This window comes from Eurytemora carolleeae, unplaced genomic scaffold (assembly GCF_000591075.1).
Source record: "Eurytemora carolleeae unplaced genomic scaffold, Eaff_2.0 scaffold294, whole genome shotgun sequence".
Lineage (NCBI taxonomy): Eukaryota > Metazoa > Arthropoda > Copepoda > Calanoida > Temoridae > Eurytemora > Eurytemora carolleeae.
In genome coordinates, this window is record NW_019396358.1 from 127391 (window position 1) to 147882 (window position 20492).

The 20492-nt window shown below is 31.7% G+C and overlaps 1 protein-coding gene across 1 annotated transcript in view; it reads left to right on the forward strand.

The window, feature by feature from the left end:
- LOC111701675 (structural maintenance of chromosomes protein 6) overlaps positions 1-20076 on the forward strand; it is a gene marked incomplete in the record, with an annotated part of 23203 nt that extends 3127 nt beyond the window's left edge. The window contains 23 exon segments of the mRNA XM_023473067.1: positions 389-523; positions 1188-1256; positions 2235-2314; positions 3810-3909; positions 4228-4278; positions 5274-5318; positions 5779-5858; positions 6821-6886; positions 7269-7367; positions 8656-8716; positions 9081-9139; positions 9826-9886; positions 10935-11001; positions 11164-11237; positions 12546-12581; positions 14375-14487; positions 14957-15017; positions 15873-15965; positions 16605-16693; positions 18185-18272; positions 18778-18839; positions 19571-19662; positions 19827-20076. Coding sequence (XP_023328835.1) covers positions 389-523; positions 1188-1256; positions 2235-2314; positions 3810-3909; positions 4228-4278; positions 5274-5318; positions 5779-5858; positions 6821-6886; positions 7269-7367; positions 8656-8716; positions 9081-9139; positions 9826-9886; positions 10935-11001; positions 11164-11237; positions 12546-12581; positions 14375-14487; positions 14957-15017; positions 15873-15965; positions 16605-16693; positions 18185-18272; positions 18778-18839; positions 19571-19613 — 1632 coding nt within the window.
- Between the last annotated feature and the right edge of the window lie 416 nt (positions 20077-20492).

The window sequence follows — 20492 nt, forward strand, 5'->3', positions numbered from 1 at the left end:
CTTGGTTTATATCAATCAATCATTAGTCTTGGTTTATATCAATCAATCATTTAGTCTTGGTTTATATCAATCAATAAATAGTCTTGGTGTATATCAATCAATCATTAGTCTTGGTTTATATCAATCATTAAATAGTCTTGGTTTATATCAATCAATTATTAGTCTTGGTTTATATCAATCAATTAATAGTCTTGGTTTATTTTAATCAATCATGAGTCTTGGTTTATATCAATCAATCATTAGTCTTGGTGTATATCAATCAATCATTAGTCCTGGTTTATATCAATCAATCATTAGTCTTGGTTTATTTCAATCAATCATGAGTCTTGGTTTATAACAATCAATTATTAGTCTTGGTGTATATCAATCAATCAATTAATCAATCTAGGTGCATATCACGAAGTTTCTGCCTACAAGACATGATGCACTAGAAAAGTACCGTGTCCCCGCCACCAAGTATCCAGCTCTTATCAATTGTCTCGTAATAGATAAGACGGAAGTATTCAACCACCTAGTAGATCAGGTATTTTAGCTTAAAGGGACTGTAATCATACTTTCAAGGCTTTGTCTGAGCAAGAATGAATAAGAAATCAAAAACTGATTGTTTTCAATCAGGGTTTCTCTACTAAAGTTACTTGCGCATTCCTATTGCTGGAAAACATATAGTAATTATCAGAAACAAACCCGTAGGAATATAAAAGTGACACTATCTTCCACATTATTGATGAGATAAAGGTTTCAAGGGTACCTTCTTGAATCGAGCATTACCATCTCTGAACAGAGTGTCACAACTATGCTAACATTTCCTTTACAGACAGGGTTTAGTACTTGCCCCAATCACCAGGTCGCAGAGATCGCTCTACTAAAAATTGAATAAATATTTAGACTAATAAGTGTTGACAAATGTCTTTATATGGTGTAAAATTCCCTGAAACAAAATTAAATGCCGTGTAACGATTTGTAACGACAGGAAGAATTTAGAAATGTTATAAAATGTCATCATATATCGCCTGAATTCAATTAATTGGAGAGGTCGCTGAACTACCTACCGCCGGTTTAAATCTTGAATCACCCATTCAAATCCTCATGAATCTTAAACTTTGAATCGGTGATTAAGATTTCAGTTGGCAGGTAGTTTAGCGACCCAGCTCAAATTTCAAAGCACTGTCACAATGGATTTTGTTCAGTTTAACCTGGAAAGTATTGTTGCTTGTCCAACCCAGGAACAGGCTAAATCCATCTCGACACGGAAAGAGGTAAATATCATTCTTAGCTGTATAATCTATTTATATAGGAGCGCCAGCCCCAACTTCACTGAACGACGGGTTGTCTTTTAATAATAATAATAGAAAGTTGTAATCTCTGTTTGTTTTTTTGTCCAATCATAACTTCGGAACCCCTGGAACGATTTGCCTCAAATTTTTTATTGGAGAACTTGAAAGTTTTGAGATTCTAAGTTGAGTGGGTCGACTTAAATAGCAAAAATGTGCTTGTAAATGGCGGGAGTAACTTTTACTAACCTTGGCAGTGCTGGGTTCCCAAGCTAGTATCTATATCTATAAAGTTGTAATCTCTTTTTGTTTGTATGTTTTTTTGTTTCTCCGATCATAACTATGGAATCGCCTGGACCGATTTGACTAAAAATTTGATTTGGGAATGTTCTTAGCTTGGTTTTGAGATTCTAAAGTGAGTGGGTCGACTTTTATAGAGAAAAATAGCTAAAATCGTAATTTAAGCAGAGTGCGGGTAAACGGCGGGAGTTAATATGACTACCCTGGGTTCCCAAGCTAGTATATATATATATATATATGCACAAATATATATATATATGCACAAATATATATATATATGCACAAATATATATATATATGCATCCATACAAATATCTGTATATATAAAGTTGTAATCTCTCTTTGTCTGTCTGTCTGTTTTTTTGTCCGATTTGCCTCAAATAAAGTAGCAATCCCTGTTTGTCTATTTATATGTATTTCTGTTTGAACACATGAAACCTTCCTTTAAACGGATTGCTCAAATTTTGATTGGGGAACGCAGAAGAACCACGAGAATGTTCTTAGATTGCTTAAAAAAATTGAGAGGGTTAATTTTTAATGACAAAATTATGGAAATCATACTTGGAAATCAAATTGGTGCATAATCATTTTTCATTAGGGGATATTTAGGAATGAATTTTTTCATCTTGTTTGTGTATTTTAAAATTAGTAAATTGTATTTAGAATGTACCTACAGGTGTGAGCATGGTTGTATCTTTGGACGGATATAAGTTTTACCCTCCTAACGGCAATTATTCTTATAGGTAAGCAAGGGGAATTAAACCTTGGAATTTCGTGGTAAAAAGTATTAGAAACATGTTTGAACAATGAACATATATCTAAAATCTAGATATATATCTTTCTGCATATATCTAAATATTTAAATATCTTAACTATCTTTCTATCTACTAGATCCTACTACATCTAACTATCTATCTATCTACTATCTAGATCCTACTACATCTAACTATCTATCTATCTACTATCTAAATCCTACTACATCTAACTATCTATCTATCTACTATCTAGATCCTACTACATCTAACTATCTATCTATCTGCTATCTAGATCCTACTACATCTAACTATCGATCTACTATCTAGATCCTGCTACATCTAACTATCTATCTATTTACTATCTAGATCCTACTTGTTTCGCTACTTAGCGATTTCCCTAAAGACCAAATATATATACCGTGTGGTATTTCTCAGGACCGGATCGTAAGACTCCCTTCTCTCAACGCTCGTCATAATAAAAGGATGATAGTAAGGTTCCGAACGTTTATTTCTCTGAGCCTTCAATCTAAATAAGTTTAATAAACCCACAGAAAAAGCTTTTGAGTGATAAATCATACAAATACAACAAATAATTCACTCAAGCATTAAAAAACTGTGGCTAGGAACCAACAAACACATATATAAATATCAATCATACTATAATCAACACGATAATCATAAGTATATATAAAAATAGTTACCACAGTGATCCCAGAATTCTGGACACGGTTAAAACTTGCAAGACGAATAAACATATACTGATATAAATTATTTACTACTCCGCGAGAAATCTTGCGCCTGCGTAGTGGGTCTATACTGATATAAATTATTTACTACTCCGCGAGAAATCTTGCGCCTGCGTAGTGGGTCTGTAAACAGTTCCTAAACTAGTTCTTTCACAATACGTTCCGTACAGATCTTCAGGGAGAACTCAGAAATACACAGGGGCGATAAGCAGACTTTATACATGCAGCATGGCTCGCGTAACACTACTACATTTGACTATCTTTCTATCTACTATCTAGATCCTACTACATCTAACTATCTATCTATTTACTATCTAGATCCTATTACATTTAACTATCTTTCTATCTACTATCTAGATCCGTATACATCTAACTATCTATCTTTCTATCTACTATCTAGATCCTACTACATTTAACTATCTATCCATCTACTATAGATCCTACTACATCTTACTATCTATCTATCTACTATCTAGATCCTACTACATCTAACTATCTATCTATCTTCTATCTATATCCTACAACATCTAACTATCTATCTATCTACTATCTTGATCCTACTACATCTTACTATCTACTATCTAGATCCTACTACATCTATCTACCTATCTACTATCTAGATCCTACTACATCTAACTATCTATCTATCTACTATCTAGATCCTACTACATCCAACTATCTATCTATCTACTATCTAGATCCTACTAAATCTAACTATCTATCTATCTACTGTCTAGATCCTACTACATGGACGTGAAGAAAACCCTGGATTTCCTGGACAACAGTCCAATTCTAGAGAATAAGAAGAACATTGATCATATAGAGAAGGATCTCGCGGTTAGAACCTTTTATCTAATTAAAATAAAATCAAAATCTTTTCATCGGATTGAAATTTATGTTCTTTCAAAAGTGGTTCATTTCTACAGCTACAGCGACTAACGGATTTCTTTTCAATAAGCAATTAAGCATATTGACCGAATTTAACGATTGAAGTTAGAAAACGACGAAATCTTCATGTTGATGATGTTATCGGAAATACATCTTTTAAAGCGGAGGGTTACTTTATTCAAGTTAATTTTTGAAGTATTTTTCAATATTTTTATTTTATTTAAAAGTTGATTTTTTAAGTATTTTTCAATATTTTTTTTATTTTAGAAGCAAGCAGGCATAGGACGAGGTTTAACAGAGCTTAGAACTAAAATTCAGGTGACCAAACTAGGGCTTATTCTAATACTGGAGAAAACTAGAATCTATTCTAATACTGAACCAAACCAGGGCTTATTCTAATACTGGAGCAAACTAGGGCTTATTCTAATACTGGACCAAACTAGGGCTTATTCTAATACTGGAGCAAACTAGGACTTATTCTAATACTGGAGCAAACTAGAATCTATTCTAATACTGGAGCAAACTAGGACTTATTCTAATACTGGAGCAAACTAGGATCTATTCTAATACTGGAGCAAACTAGGATCTATTCTAATACTAGAGCAAACTAGAATCTATTCTAGATCAAATTTTCTAATATTCTCGCCAAACTAGGACCTATTCTAATACTAGAGATAATTTTCTAATCTTCTCGCCAAACCTCTGATAAAGAAAGTATATAAATATTAGGTGAGTAATGTCTTGTTGTTCTGTTTGTATGTCCGATCACAGCTCATGAACCCCTTGACCAATTTGCCTCAAATCTTGATATCACATAATGATCTTAGCTTGCAGTTAATTTAGTCAAATTAACTTAACAAAGCGGGGGTCCTGAGCTTTTAATGATAATAATTATAATTTATATATATCAAGCTGTGAATTGAATCTCTGTTTGTCTGTATGATTGTTTGTTTGTCCGATCATAACTCCGGAAACAATTGGACCGACTTGCCTCAAATTTAGATCGGGGAACTTGTGAGAACTACGGTAATGTTCAAAGCCTGGTTTTAAGAATTTAAGTTTAGTGGCTCGACTTTTAAGCTACCAAAATTCCAGAAGAAATTCTGCGGCGAAGCTTTCTTCGGATTGTCTTCAATTATAACTTAAATTTAGTTTCCCGGTAAAATTGACCAAGTGCGGGTAAACGGTGGGATTAACTATGAGTAACCTGAGCAGCGCCAGGTTCCCAAGCTTTGGGAACCTTTTTAGATTTAAAATTCTTTATTCTGCATTCTGGATATTGCATAATTCTGTTATATTTTGTTTTGTTTCAGGGAGAAATCGAGAAAATACAGGAAGAAATCAAAAAGAAAAATCAGGAATGTTCAAATTTGAAGAAATGATTTGTTAACTTCTTGGAACCTATTAGTCGATTAATTTTTATTTTATAGTTATAGTATTTATTTTCAAACACAAAATACAAAATAATAATGTATGATGGTTCAGCTTAAAATAAAACACAAAAGAAAATTTATTATGAGCCAATTGAAAATATAATGTTTGATAATTTTGTTTGATCGTATTTGTTGAAACAAAGTATACATATTGAAATCTCAACTAATTATACATTCATTGTGCATTTACAAGCAGATAATCAGTCAGCACTCAAATAATAAAAACATTTTTAGGAACTTTTTGGGTTCTGGGATAAATAATATTTATTCGACCTTATTTTTTCCCTTTTTGAAGATATTTGTAAAAGAGCTGATTTCACGTCAAAATTACGGAACAGATTACAGTGAAAATATTCTAATACGTTTTCTAATTGTTTGAGCATAGGTGTGGACACAAATGAGACAGAATAAAACTCGACATTTCACGGATAATAGTCTACTGATCGCTCAACTCAAGGAGCTAGAGTAAGCGCCATTTTGAATTTCCTTATTTTATCAAATTTGTTATTGTATGTAAAGAGACTGTAGACGTAATTTTGAACTTCGGATTAGAGGGTCGTGTCCAATTTACAACAGTACCTTTAAACCTGTTTCTAATTGAGAATGAATGAGATATTCTACAATGAGATAGTTATAATGAGATAGTTACAATGAGTTAGTTACAATGAGATAGTTACTATGAGATAGTTACCATGAGATATAATATGATGAGAAATCTTAGTTTACATGAGACAGTTACAATGAGATATCATATGATGAGAAATCTTAGTTTACATGAGACCGTTACAATGATATATCATATGATGAGAAATCTTAGTTTACATGAGACAGTTACAATGAGATATCATATGATGAGAAATCTTAATTTCAATGAGATAGTTACTATGAGATATAATATGATAAGAAATCCCACAATGAGATAGTTTCTATGGGATATCATATGATGAGAAATCCTACAATGAGATAGTTACAATGAGACAGTTACAATGAGATAGTTACTTTGAGATATCATATGATGAGAAATCCTACAATGAGATAGTTACAATGAGACAGTTACAATAAGATGGTTACTATGATGAGAAATCTTAGTTTATATGAGATAGTTTCTATGAGATATTATATGATGTGAAATCCTACAATGAGATAGTTACAAATGTGGTTCTCTACAAATGTAACTTGCAAATTAATGTAACAGAGACTAATAAGGAATTGAATTTGAATACCCCTTATTAGTTTAAAAAATGCCATATTTTATTGAAATCGTTTTATATACATTTAAGATCCTAATTAGATTAAAACCTATTATTGGAATGGAATTTTATTGGTGTTGTTTGATGGAATAGCATAGGTCATAGCAAATTTTAATTTTAAATTTCAGGAAATGAATATTCTTGATTTTAAACCCTTTTTTGATTAATGATATTTAGACGGTGTCCTGAGGAAGCTGATAGTTTGGATAAACTGAATCAGGAGATTACAGCCCTTACAAACAGGTAACCAGACTCCTTTATTGTCCCGCCTGACTACTTTATTGTCCCGCATGACTCCTTTATTGTCCCGCCTGACTACTTTATTGTCCCGCCTCACCATTTTATTATCCCACCTTACTACTTTAATAACTCGCCTGACCACTTCGTTTATCGCATGCCTGACCAATTTATTTGCCCGCCAAACTACTTTGTTTAACAACCGCCTGACCACTTTATATCCCATTGACCATTTTATTATCTCTGCTCATGACTTTATTTGCCCGCATGACTTGCCCGTCTTAGTAATAAATGCTTTTCTAATGTACACACTATAGTCGTAAATTGTTGATAAAATATTACTAAAAATACTGTTAAAATATTTGTTTAGTAATTTTGTTCATTATAGATGCCTAGAGACGACGGATCAGAAGGAGAAACTAACTGTAGATTTGAATACAATAGTATCAAAAAAGAATAAACGAATTGCTTCTCTTGCGATGATCAGGTACAAGAGATGTTAACAATAACGTTGCGCATTTCTTTCTTTAACGCCTTTGATTGAATCATCATTGAATACTTGAGCCAAGTACCAAGATTAGGATTAAAATACAAATGAAGGGGATTACAGAAAAAGATATAACATAAAGAGGACAACAAATCAACAGAGGAACAGATAAAGAGAACATTAGATAAACAGATAAACAGAACAATAAATAAACAGATAAAGAGAACAATAGTTAACAGATAAAGAGAACAATAGATAAACAGATAAAGATAACAATAGATAAACAGATAAAGAGAACATTAGATAAACAGATAAAGATAACATTAGATAAACAGATAAAGAAAGCATTAGATAAACTGACAGATAAAAAACAATAGATAAACAGATAAGAGAACAATAGATAAACAGATAAAGATAACATTAGATAAACAGATAAAGAAAGCATTAGATAAACAGATAAGAGAACAATAGATAATCGGATACAGCAAACAATAGATAAACATATAAAGAGAACAATAGATAAGCAAATAAACAGAAAAAGAGAACAGTAGATAAACAGATAAAGAGAACAATAGATAATCAGACAAAGAGAACAATAGATAAACAGATTAAGAAAACAATAAATAAATATGTAAAGATAACAATAGATAAACAGATAAACAGAACCATAGATAAACAGACAAAGATAAAAAAGATAAACTGATAAACAGATAGAGAACAATAGATAAACAGATAAAGAGAACAGTAGATAAACAGATAAGGAGAACAAAAGATAAACAGATAAAGAGAACAATAGAAAAATTGATAAACTAGCTGAATTGGTTGATTGTTAATCTCTCATTATAGAGTTACTTGATTAATTGGTTGATTGATTAGTTTCTCATTAAAAAGTTACTTTATTAATTGGTTGGTTGATTAATCGCACATTAAAAAGTTACTTGATTAATTGGTAAATTGATTAATCTCTAATTAAAGAGTTACTTGATTGATTGGTTCATTGATTAATCTTTCAATAAAGAGTTACTTGATTAATTGGTTGACTATCTATCTATCTACTATCTAAATCCTACTACATCTAACTATCTATCTATCTACTATCTAGATCCTACNGAGTTACTTTATTAATCTCTCATTAAAGAGTTACTTGATTAATCTCTCATTAAAGAGTTACTTTATTAATCTCTCATTAAAGAGTTACTTTATTAATCTCGCATGAAAGAGTTACTTTATTAATCTGGCATTAAAGAGTTACTTGATTAATTGGTTAATTACTTTATTGTTTATTAAGGAAAAGTAACCAGAGTCTGGTTAGAATGGAGACAGATCTAGAGCAACTACGGATTGATAAGGTGACTTAAATTTTAATCGATTTAATAGATTTCTGTTTTTACGTTTTTCTGTTATGTTTGTCCAGTTCTTTGGATCCATTTAATTTTGATGCGGATCTGGATCCGCCTTGATTAGACTAGATCCAGATCCAGATCCGGATCCAGATCCAGATCCAGATCCAGGTTCAGATTCAGATTCAGATCCAGATCCAGATCCAGATTATAGATATTTCTTTAAGAATCGCTGTTTTTTAAAATAAAAGTCCAAAAGTTATTAGTTGCTGTTTTGATCCGCATATTTCTGCGGACCCGAAACCAGGAAGCCAAAATATTGTTTATCCAATCGTTTCTGATCTTGATCCTAAGCAATGGTTTTATCTTGTAGGCAATGAATGAAAAGAGTATCGACCAGTTGACTTCTTTTGAGAAAGGGAAAAAGACACAGTAAGCTTATTTTAGACAAAGTATAATTGTTAATACAACTGGGGAGTGAAAAATTGGACATATTTTGTACTCAAACTTTTTTCCCCCCTAAAAATCAAAGATACTTAAATTGAGATCTGATTAAGACTCTACGGCGCAGTTCAGAAAAAGAAAAATTCGATTTTTTCCCCTAATTAAAAATTTACTTAACGTCTGAAGTTAAAATCTTTATGTGAATATTTTCACCCAAATCCACTGGGATTCACGTTTTTACATATATTTGTTTGCCATGAAAAAGTATGTTTAGAGCAGTTGAAGACAATAATATATATATAAAATGTTAAATATTTTACCGTTAAAGGGAAATATAAGTAAATAAAGACTTGCATTTCCAGCGGTTGACGGAAAAAGAGTTTTACATTAGTATTTCTATAGCGGTTGAAACAAAAGTAATATAATAAAATATGTGTTTCATTAGTTAAAAATATTTTTTTTAAATTTGCAAACCGGTTTCTTTCTTATTCTTATTTGCTAATAGTCTGAGCTGTGTCTCAACTGCTCGTTTAACTGCTACCGCTGGGTTTTTTTCTCCAAATAATATTCCAATTAAGCAATTACAGCTTATAAAACATACCAAGCAGTGATGGGTAGAGGGGGGGGGGGGTTAATATTGATTTATTAAAGTTTGAATATTGTACTTTTTTCAGAGTTGAGAAACTAAAGAAGGAGAAATCCGTTTGTGTTGAAAAGTTGAATGACGGCCTTGAGGTAATAAAACGTTTATTTAAAGGGAGTGTTCGCGAAAAATGAAAGGGGGTATAGGCTTAATGCGATAAAAAAGCGCTTTTGATCGCTACTAATCTTACTTCTATCTGTTGCGTCTATATGGAGAAAATTGTTAAAAACGACTCACACCGAAGAACGTAGTTTTCATACAAATTCAGAAAGATGCAACATTCAACTCGGATCGTAAAAAAATCTATTTAATTCCCAACAAATTATCCAGATATTACAAACAATAGTCATCGATTATTTTTCGACGCATTCGTAAATAGTTGATATTTCATAATATTTTGTATTTTTCATGATTTGAGAGTTACATTTTTTCCTGTTTCGAGGATTTTTGATAATGAAGACGACATTTTCATATTTTCCAGGAATGTTCGAAAATCCAGCGCCAGCGAAAATTAATCTAAAAAAAACAAAATCAAAAATATTATGAAATATTAACTATATATGAATGCGTCGAAAAATAACCGATTACTATTGTTTGTAATATCTGAATGATTTGTTTGGAATTAAATTGATTTGTTTACGATCCGAGTTGAATGTTGCATCTTTCCGAATTTGTATGGGCGCTGCGTTCTTCCGTGTGAGTCGTTTCTAACAATTTTCTCCTTATAGACGCAACAGATAGAAGTAAGATTAGTAGCGATCAAAAGCGCTTTTTTATCGCATTAAGCCTATACCCCCTTTCATTTTTCGCGAACACTCCCTTTAAGTGACCCTCCATGCATAGTATGGCAGGCCTAATTCATAACCGTGCCCTTCAAAGCTTTGTTTGATCAAGCATAAATTAGATATCGATGTTTATAATTTTGAAAACTTATATTTTTCAATTGTGGTCTCTCGATAAAAGTGACATGCGCATTTTTGCTGCAGAATTGAACACAAGCTATTGATAAGAAAGGTTTCCAAAGTACAATTGTAGATCGGGCATGCCCCGCTTCTTTTTTTAATGGAAGGTCACTTGAAATTACAATGACTGATCCTTTAAACCGCAAAATTGTCAAAGAAGTTTCTTTTTTTGTTTAAGAATTTTCGAAATAAGTATGGAGAGGAAGATTTGCCGGAACCAGAGGAAACATTCGAAAAGCTTCAAGGTAATTTTTTAGACAAATAATTTAAAAGAAATTTTGTCTTCTTGAAAATGTTGAAGGAGAATATTCGGTCTCCGGATTGTTTGTGGGGGGGTGGGGGGATTTTCTTAGGTAATCGAATTTATTTTTACCCCTCCTAAATTCCAATTTAATTATTTTTTTTAGCAAAGCTTGAAATGTTGAAAGCTGCTAAGTCCGAGTCATCAGATGTAATTATGGAAAAATTCAAGAAGCAAAAGGTAAGAATAAAAACTTTAGATTTCTTCAACATTAATTTATTTTTTTATATTTTTTATTATTGGTTACAGATCATACATATTTTAATTGTTCTTGTCATCCATTTTTCCTCCTTCATTCTTCATTTTTTCTCTTGATGACTCTTCTTTTCAGCAAATAAAAAAAAACTTTAATACTTTGTGTTGGTTCCGCTAAATATGATCCATTACAGTTTGCAAATCCGGGCCCAGCTCACATCAGCCAGCCTTTTCTAATGGCGGATAAACCTTAGCCATAAAATGGTTTTCATTTATTTCAGAGGTGTTGTCTTTGAAGTAGTATGGTGAAAGGGAAAAGGAAAAGGGTAAAACTGAACTTGGAAACAGGGGAAGAGGGAAGGGAAAAAAAGAAGTAAGGAGGAAAAAGAGGAAATTTATTTTTATCTGCTAGTTTTGGCTCACACAGGAAACTTTGCAAACTTCGTCACAAAAAAATTTAAATTTCCTTAAAAACAGTGACAGAGATGCTTGAAATGGCCTTTAATTAAGAATTTTAAATAATTATTTCTCCACTAAAGGTTCCACTCAGCTTTAACAGCTGTAAAGCACACCCAGTTAATTTCATGCACACTGGCCCAGAATAATGTAGATCGATCGATAGAAGCATATCTATAAGAGGGCCGTTGTTCACATGTCCTGTTTTAAAAGTTTGAATTAGGTTAAAAGCATTTTAAACATTTGTATCAGCAGTTGGTTATCAGTAATTTAAAAGGTGTTATGTAAAAATGGATCCAGGTCTAGCGCATTAATATTTTTATCGAAAATATTTTATTAATCTTTCAATCTTAAAGGGACTGTTTGCGTAGTTTCAAGTGATTCTTAAGGCAGTGATGTCAATGCCCGCTTTACAACGGTACCATTATAAGCTTTGGCTGATTAAGTATTAATTGAATATCCATGTTTTGTTTCTCTTAACCGTTTTTTTTCATTTGCGCGTTCTTTGCAAACATAACATGCATATTTCTTGCTTAAAAGAAGCGATGGAGAAATTAGCAGAATTAAACTTTTTTCAAGTTAGAAAAAAAGCCTATCTTCCATATTTTTGATCAGATTAAGGGTACTGTCATCATTGCATGAGGGTCACTTGAAATAACGCTTACAATCCCTTAAAGATGTTTTTGTTTGCAAAACAGTATTTCTGTGATGTTTCAGTTGATATTTTGACACCTGGATCCACATGTTTTTTCGGATCCGGATCCAGGGATCGAATTTATGGGGATCCAAGGGATTCGGTTCCTAGGGACTGGTGTTTAATCTTGACTGTATTTCCAGGGATGTTCTGCCAAATTCTCTAACTATTCTCCGAAGGTAGGATAACATAAAAAAGACTACAATCATCTCTGTTTTCTGATCACTGTAACTACAATTAACATCACTTCAAATATATATTTCTAAATTAATATAACCTCCCAAACATCCAATTTCTACACCTCAGCCCTCAGCTAGGATTTAGACATGGAACTCAGAGTAAAATTGCAGAAACCTACAAACAAGAAACAAGAAGAAAAAAGAAAATTGAACAGGAGAAAATATATCAGAGTATGGATTGAGCACTGCATTAACCTTAAATCAGCTTGTGAAGTCAAGCATTCTTAAGTTAGACAATAAAACCTCACTTTATTATTGATTTAGTATAGTCACTTCAATTTTGTAGTGTGGTGTAGGACATCCCCAAACGCCTAATTTGATTTGATTTGAAAACTGTAAATTACTACAACTACAATGAAGCAGAGTCACGAGTGTCCCAATACATACTGGTTTTGACAAATTTTTATTTTCTTTAAAAATAATCAGAATCAGGGGCAGTGAACAGAAGGAAAAGGAACGAAAGAAACGATTACAAGAAGTAAAATCAAATCAGAATCTGTCTGTATCAACTGCATCCAATTTATAAGATTAAAAATTCAAAAATGATAAATTCTTAAAAAAATTCTAAATAAATTCCTACTAATTCTTGATGGTTAGAAAAAAAGATTTACTTCCAAATTGAATCAAACTCTCCAAGTATCCACTATTTATTGTGTATATACTTTAAAAAATTATGCACATTGATAATTCATACACTAAATTTCCTTTTAAAAAAAAGTCATATAACGTATAAATTCAGGCATATAGTCTCCAATTTGATTTTTCTTCATTTGACATTGTTCAAGAAAAGAAATTTTTTGCTACGTTTTTAGCTGTTTCGCAAAAAATTAATATTCTTTGATTTGCAAATAAACTTTTACGCGAATTTCAAACAATATTAGTTACAAAGAGAAAGAAACACAAACTACGAACTATTTACGAAAAATGAACATGCAGATTCGGTTTTAGGTTGGATTTATTTCGATTCTAAGCGAATTAACTTTTAACGAATATCCGAGAGGCGAGATATTTTATTAACTAAGTACGAACAAGCTCTGTGTTGACCGAAGAAAGACAATTCGAGAAAAACGTGAACAATAGTTCTATATCCGCACTAATTCAAGAATTAGAGTTTGGATTCAACAGAAATTAGCGTTCGGACTCAACAGGGGGGCATTGATTTTTAAATTGCAAAAAGGTGGCATTGATTATTTGCGAATGTAAAGAATCTAAAAATTTAAATCAATGTCACTGACCTCCATATTTTGACCTCACGGGTTCATTGACCTCAGATCCAAAATTATTGGTAAATAGTAGCCTACCAAAATTCAGCCTACTCAAAAGTTTGTAATATATATGCCTGAAATACTCATTGTATGCAGGTATATTCTGGAGGCTGGGTTAACCTAAAGGGACTGTATTTAACCTTATTTAAAATGCCCTCTATGCAAAGATGCACAAAGGTGCACTTTAAACCATTCTTCTATTAATAGTGTGAAAGATATAGTATAGTTTTTTAAGGTAGAAAGTGTTTAATTCTGATAATTTTCCTATAGTAGAAATACGCAAGTCACGCATGTAGAGAAACCAGTAACCACAATTGAAAAGTTTTTAAAATTGTGAACATTAACAACCAATTCATGCTTTATCAGACAAAGCCTTGAAGGGTACCTTAGTGAATTGGGCATCTTTGCATGGAGGGCCAATTGAAACTACGCTTACATTCCCATGAATAATTACATTTAAACGTCTAGGATTTGCTTAAGATGAATGCCATAATGTCAAAAAATCTGAATGATCTCAAACGCAATATTAAAATTTTGGAGAATCAAGCTTGCGAACGGAAGTGTCAGATGGTTATCGTAAGGTTAGTTTCTCACAAGAAGTTCAGCTTTACACACTNTAGTTTAGTCTCACACACTTTTAGTTTAGTCTCACACACTTTTGTTCAGCTTCACACACTTTTAGTTCAGCTTCACACACTTTTAGTTTAGTCTCACACACTTTTAGTTTAGTCTCACACACTTTTAGTTTAGTCGCACACACTTTTAGTTAAGCCTCACACTTTTTTAGTTTAGCCTTACACACTTTTAGTTTAGTCTCACACACTTTCAGTTAAGCTTCACACACTTTTAGTTTAGCCTCACACACTTTCAGTTTAGCCTCACAGACTTTTAGTTTAGCCTATCAAGGTTGGTGGAGGGGGGGTTCCACCCCCTCTCCTCCTGTGGTTTATTTTGAATAATTTAAAAATGGCATACAGGAGAACGCTAAGTCCTCCGCACTTTTTAAACATCATGATTGTGAACAAATTTTGCTTAAAATATTTTTTTTAGGAGATACATTGTTCAAATGGCTGTTAGAAACTTTAACGTTTTAGCACAGGACTTCAATTTGGTAAGAAAACTTTTAACAATTAAAGAAAAATAAAACTCAATTTAATAAATCTTGAAACTATCGATTTATTCGGAAATCAATCTTTCGGATTTATCTGAAAGCATCTTCTCTTTGTACAAAATAAAACAAATCAAAAAAAAGTTTCTGGATTTAATAATATTTTTGTGAATTTTCAAAATTTTACAAAAATCTACTTATTCCAATTTTTGAAATTTTGAGCATCCATAAACCTTTCCCTGGGGTCATGTGAATTGCCTCAAAAATTGTGGGCCCGACCGAATTTTACGTTTATTGGATACAAACGGACAGACAAACAGACAGACAAGCAAAGTATATACATATATCTGTTAATAAATAATTCTCTATTTGTAAATTAAAAAGTTATTCCATATTTTTAAAAAATTTTAAAGTTATAATCAAAAGTAATAAACTAAAGATTTGGGTATCATCATAAAGGGACCATATAATGGGAGTAGGGACCATATAAAGGGACCATATAAAGGGAGTAGGGACCATATAAAGGGACCATAGAATTATTTTTAACTTGAGAATAATGTTTGAACCTAATCCAATTAACCATGCACTCACAACTTAATTCTCAAAATTGAACACAATTAATTTATATTAATAATAATATTCAATATTCATCTATCTCTTTGATAATAATCCGATCTTAAATATAAACTAAAACTTGAATTTGATTTTGATCTGATCTGATTTTATTTTTAATCTGTTTTTTTATTTTAATTAATTCTTTATTTTTATTTGATTCTGAATTTATTTAAGGATTTGCATTGATTTTAGGGATTTGTTATATTTGTTCAGAGATTTGATTTGATTAAATTTTTTTTTCAGGGATTTGAAGGCAGTATGAAATTGACGATAGACGTTGCCACCAAGAAAGCCTTTATAAAGTTTAGGAATGAAGAAAACGAAGTAATATATCAGGTGAATAAATCATTATCAGAGGGAGTAAGATTTTTTTGATTTTGTTTGAATATTTTGCATTTTACCTGTCTAGAAATTGTAAAAGTTTTTAAAGTTTAGTAAAACTCCGCTTTGTTTGATAAGTGGTTTGTCATAGACAGTAAAACTTTATTAGTAGTTTGTTTAAGACAGTAGAACTATGATTAGAAGTTTATGTAAGATATTAGACCTAGGATTAGTAGTTTATCAAAGACGGTAGAACTATAGGTAGCAATTGGTCAAAGACAGTAGAACTATGATATGTAGTTTATCAAAGGCAGTAAAACTTTAGCTAGCAATTGATCAAAGACAGTATAACTATGATCAGTAGTTTATCAAAGACAGTAGAACTATGATTAATAGTTAATCAAAGACAATAGAACTATAGCAAGCAATTGGTCAAATACAGTAGAACTATAGCTAGCAATTGGTCAAAGACAGTAGAACTATAATTAGTAGTTTATCCAAGAATGTAGAATTATAATTAGTATCTTATTAATTACATTAGAACTATGATTAGTAGTTTATCCAAGACTGTAGAATTATAATTAGTATCTTATTTAAAATAGTAGAACTATGATCAGTTGCTTGTAAAAGAAGAACTAAGCTATGTTATTCTAGGACCTGGATACTCTGTCTGGAGGAGAGAAATCATACGCCCAAATGTGTCTTATAGTCTCTATGTGGAGTGTTGTGAGAACACCTTTCAGGTAGCAGAATCCTTTGTAATAATAATATACAGCGAGACCTCCCATTCTAACCTTTTCAGCTCAGGCAAGTTTGCTATAAACATAAGAGCAAGCATAAACTCTTCCTTCGGCTCATCTCAATTGGCACTGATTGATTATCTTATATATATTTCAGATTTAAACTAATGTAAATTGAAAGTTAACTTACAATGTGGATTTGTCCGGAGGTTTGTAGCCTTTAGTCTGTTAAGAATACACCGCAGTCTCGGGTACGAGAACTAAAAATAAACTATTATAGTTGAATTGAGGTTTTCATGTGTCTTTTCAAATATTCTTTTTTAAGTAATAACTTTCTCACATTGATCACAAGGATAGTGAAAGAGGAATGTTGAGAGGAAAGAGGAATGTTGAGAGGGAAATAGGAAGGTTGAGAGGGAAAGAGGAATGTTGAGAGGGAAGAGGAATGTTGAGAGGAAAGACGAATATTGAGAGAAAGAGGAATGTTGAGAGAAAAGAGGAATATAGGGAACTACGGAAAAATACTCATTACTCAATAATTTTTCCAAACAGTTTCTAAAAAATTTCACAAATCCACAAATTATCGAATTTGGGAAGGGAAATCAAAAAAAACTGAGGGGAAGGGGAAAGAATAAAAAAATGGAATTATATACACCCCTATCAGACAAATACTCATATTATGGTTTGAATAGTGAATACGTCTTTTTATTCAATAGTTTAATGGGTCTTGTAGGTAAATTGCTGAACCAGTCTTCAGTTAATATGGTTACTACAGGGTTACCTCACAAAGCTGAAAACTTAATTTAACCTTGTCATGTTATATGAGTTTCATGTCGTCATTACAGTCTCATCCTTTGTGGGTAACCCTGTCTGTTAGAATATATGATTTTTATGTTTAAATGTCTCTTAGTATATCATCTTTGAGATTTTCGGAAATAAAATAAACAAATTTTATTTGTAACGATTAGACTGTTTATTGCTTTTTATTTCGCTTTTGTTTTGCATATTTTTTCTATCTTTCCCTGTGAACAGTTATTGTGTACATGAATTATGCATAATGTGTATGTACTTTATGTACTATTATATACTTTGTATCAAATTTATATGTACTGGATGAGTGGGATGTAAATTTGAACCCTGTAAAAAGAAAATACGAATCACAAAATGTACTGTATAATCTATGTAACTGTACTGTATGTACTGTTTAAACTCTGTAACTGTACTAAATGTTCTGTATAAACTCTGTCACTGTACTCTGTGTACTGTATTACCTCTTACTGTACCTAATGTACTAATGTATTGTAAAAGCTATGTAACTGTACTGTATGTTCTGTATAAATTCTGTAACAGTTGTATTCTATAAACTCTAACTGTGCTTAAAATTTTGTATAAACTATTTAATTGTGCTGTATGTACTAAATAAACTCTGTAACTGTACTGTATGTACTGTATAAACTCTGTAGCTGTACTTTTGCTATACTATGTGTACTGTAGAGCACTGGATGAGTGGGATGTATATCTGGATCCCGTGAATAGGAAAAAAATCTCTGCTGAACTACTCAAAGCTGCGCTCAAACAGAAGGTTTAATTTTAAATCTAAATAGTTCTCCATTTAAAATCTCATAAATTATTACATCCATCTATTTAGTAATTCACCAATCATTGTTTCATCAACCAAATCAGTTTTTAAACTGTGAATATTATTATTATTTTTATTGTCATTTAACTTAAAGTCAAAGTATCATGTTGAACTCCTGGCCACTCACCCATATCACTTATAATCAAGTGGCAAATAATTAAGTTTAAAAAATTGAGAAATTGAGGCATAAAGTAAACATGTCTGAATGAGTTTAATGAATAAAGAAACCAATTGTTCAATCAGTTTTTTATACAGGACTGGGGGCAGCACCTTCCCCCCCCCCCCTTGATTGGGAAGTAGAAAACCCTTAAATCTGATTGCTTTTGCTTTGTTAATGTGATAAATGTCCGTCTTTCTGTGGTTATTTTTGAAAGGAATTGACTTCTACGGAATGATTGTTGATTGTTTATTATCATTATTATTAATGTTTATTTATCATATATTATAGGAGGGTGGACAGTTCTTCTTTATATCACCCCAGGGTGCCACTGACATTCATGTTCTTGATAGGAATCAATCAATTAATCAATTAACCAATCTATCAATCATTTTTAAAATTACAATTCTTTCATAAAGCGGACTGTCCTCGTAGTTTCACGTGATCCTCCACTTCTAAGAGAGGGCCAATACAAAACGTTATTCTTAAAACTTTCATTGCATGGAAATATATGCGCAAGCCACTGATGTAGAGAAACGTCAGTTTAAAATAATCTATTTTCATAAAGAAAACGTGAATACTTTAGTCATTCTTGATTTACAGAGTTTAATAAAATCAATGTGAACCAATTATGCTACTCTATTCATAAATGAAGGGTCACTAAAAATTACGTGTTTAGTCCCTTTAAAGGGAGTGACCGGCTATGTTAGATAGTTGAACTGAGTATGCAGTGTTGTGGAAAACTTCTTTCGGATTCATTTGAGACATATTAAACTTTTTAAAGATCTGTAATTATTTAATTTAATAATTTTTTTAAAAAATCATTCTGAAAACGTATCCACTCTTAAGAGTAGAGTTTTGAACGTCGAATTTGCGCTTAAACTCAGGATTTACAGATCTTTAAAAAAAAATAATAACTATCTTACATAACTGGTCACTCCCTTTAAGCCTGAATCAATTGTTTAAATTTGTTCAAAGGACTGTTAAGAGAACTAAAATTAGAGAGGAAAAAATAGTAAATATGTAATTTTTATGAAAACTTCAAACCACAATATTTGTTTTTACATGATTTGATTGCTCTTAGGATGGATCGGAGCAGGATTGAGATCAGAGAAATTCAAAAATAAAGAATTTGAAGATTATAAACATGTATTCGACCTAAATTGATCAAATAAAATACGACTTTTTAAATAAAACAGAAACTTGTCCTCCCAAAAACATTAAACACAATTGAGAGATAAGACATGCACGGAATCCTCTAAACATATGTTACACTGATAAGACATGGCACGGAATCCTCTAAACATATGTTAGACTGATATTTAAATTTGATCGTTTACGTATTTTGTAAAATCTTCGAAACTAACGCGCAAATGCTGCGCAGATTTGTTGTTAACAACGTAATCTTCTTGCTCAAATTAGAAAATACTCCATAGCCTTAAAGTACAAAATAGGTAGAGTACAATGTAAATAGTACATGATAAAATAAATATCTATGCATGTACATCCTTGCAGCATTTATTTCAACCTAAAACTTCTGTACCTTCTTCTTGATTTTAACGTTATGATTTATATAAATGGTAATACAAACATCTAGTTTTTATTTTTTTATATCTTGCATAATTTAAACCCTGTGATACTAATAAAACAGCGCTTAGGATCCGGATCCGAAAGATTTGGCATCATGGATCCGGATCCGCAAAAATAAGCGGATCCACTGATCCGGAGCCAAGGGGGAAAATATCTATCAAAAACTGCATTTAAAAAAAGTTACTCTCAAAACCCTAATCTGAACTATTGTACAAAGAGAGATTAAAAACATACCTGATTTCTGAATGGTTCATCAAGTTTTAGCACAAAACTAAGCGAAAAGAAGACAAATTTGAAAATTCGGCTTTGTTGAAAAATTCAGTAAATTTAGTAGAAATAACCTAGATCCGGATCCATTTTTTCCAGTGCGAATCCTTGATCCGGATCCGCATCAAATTAAATGGATCCTAAGCATT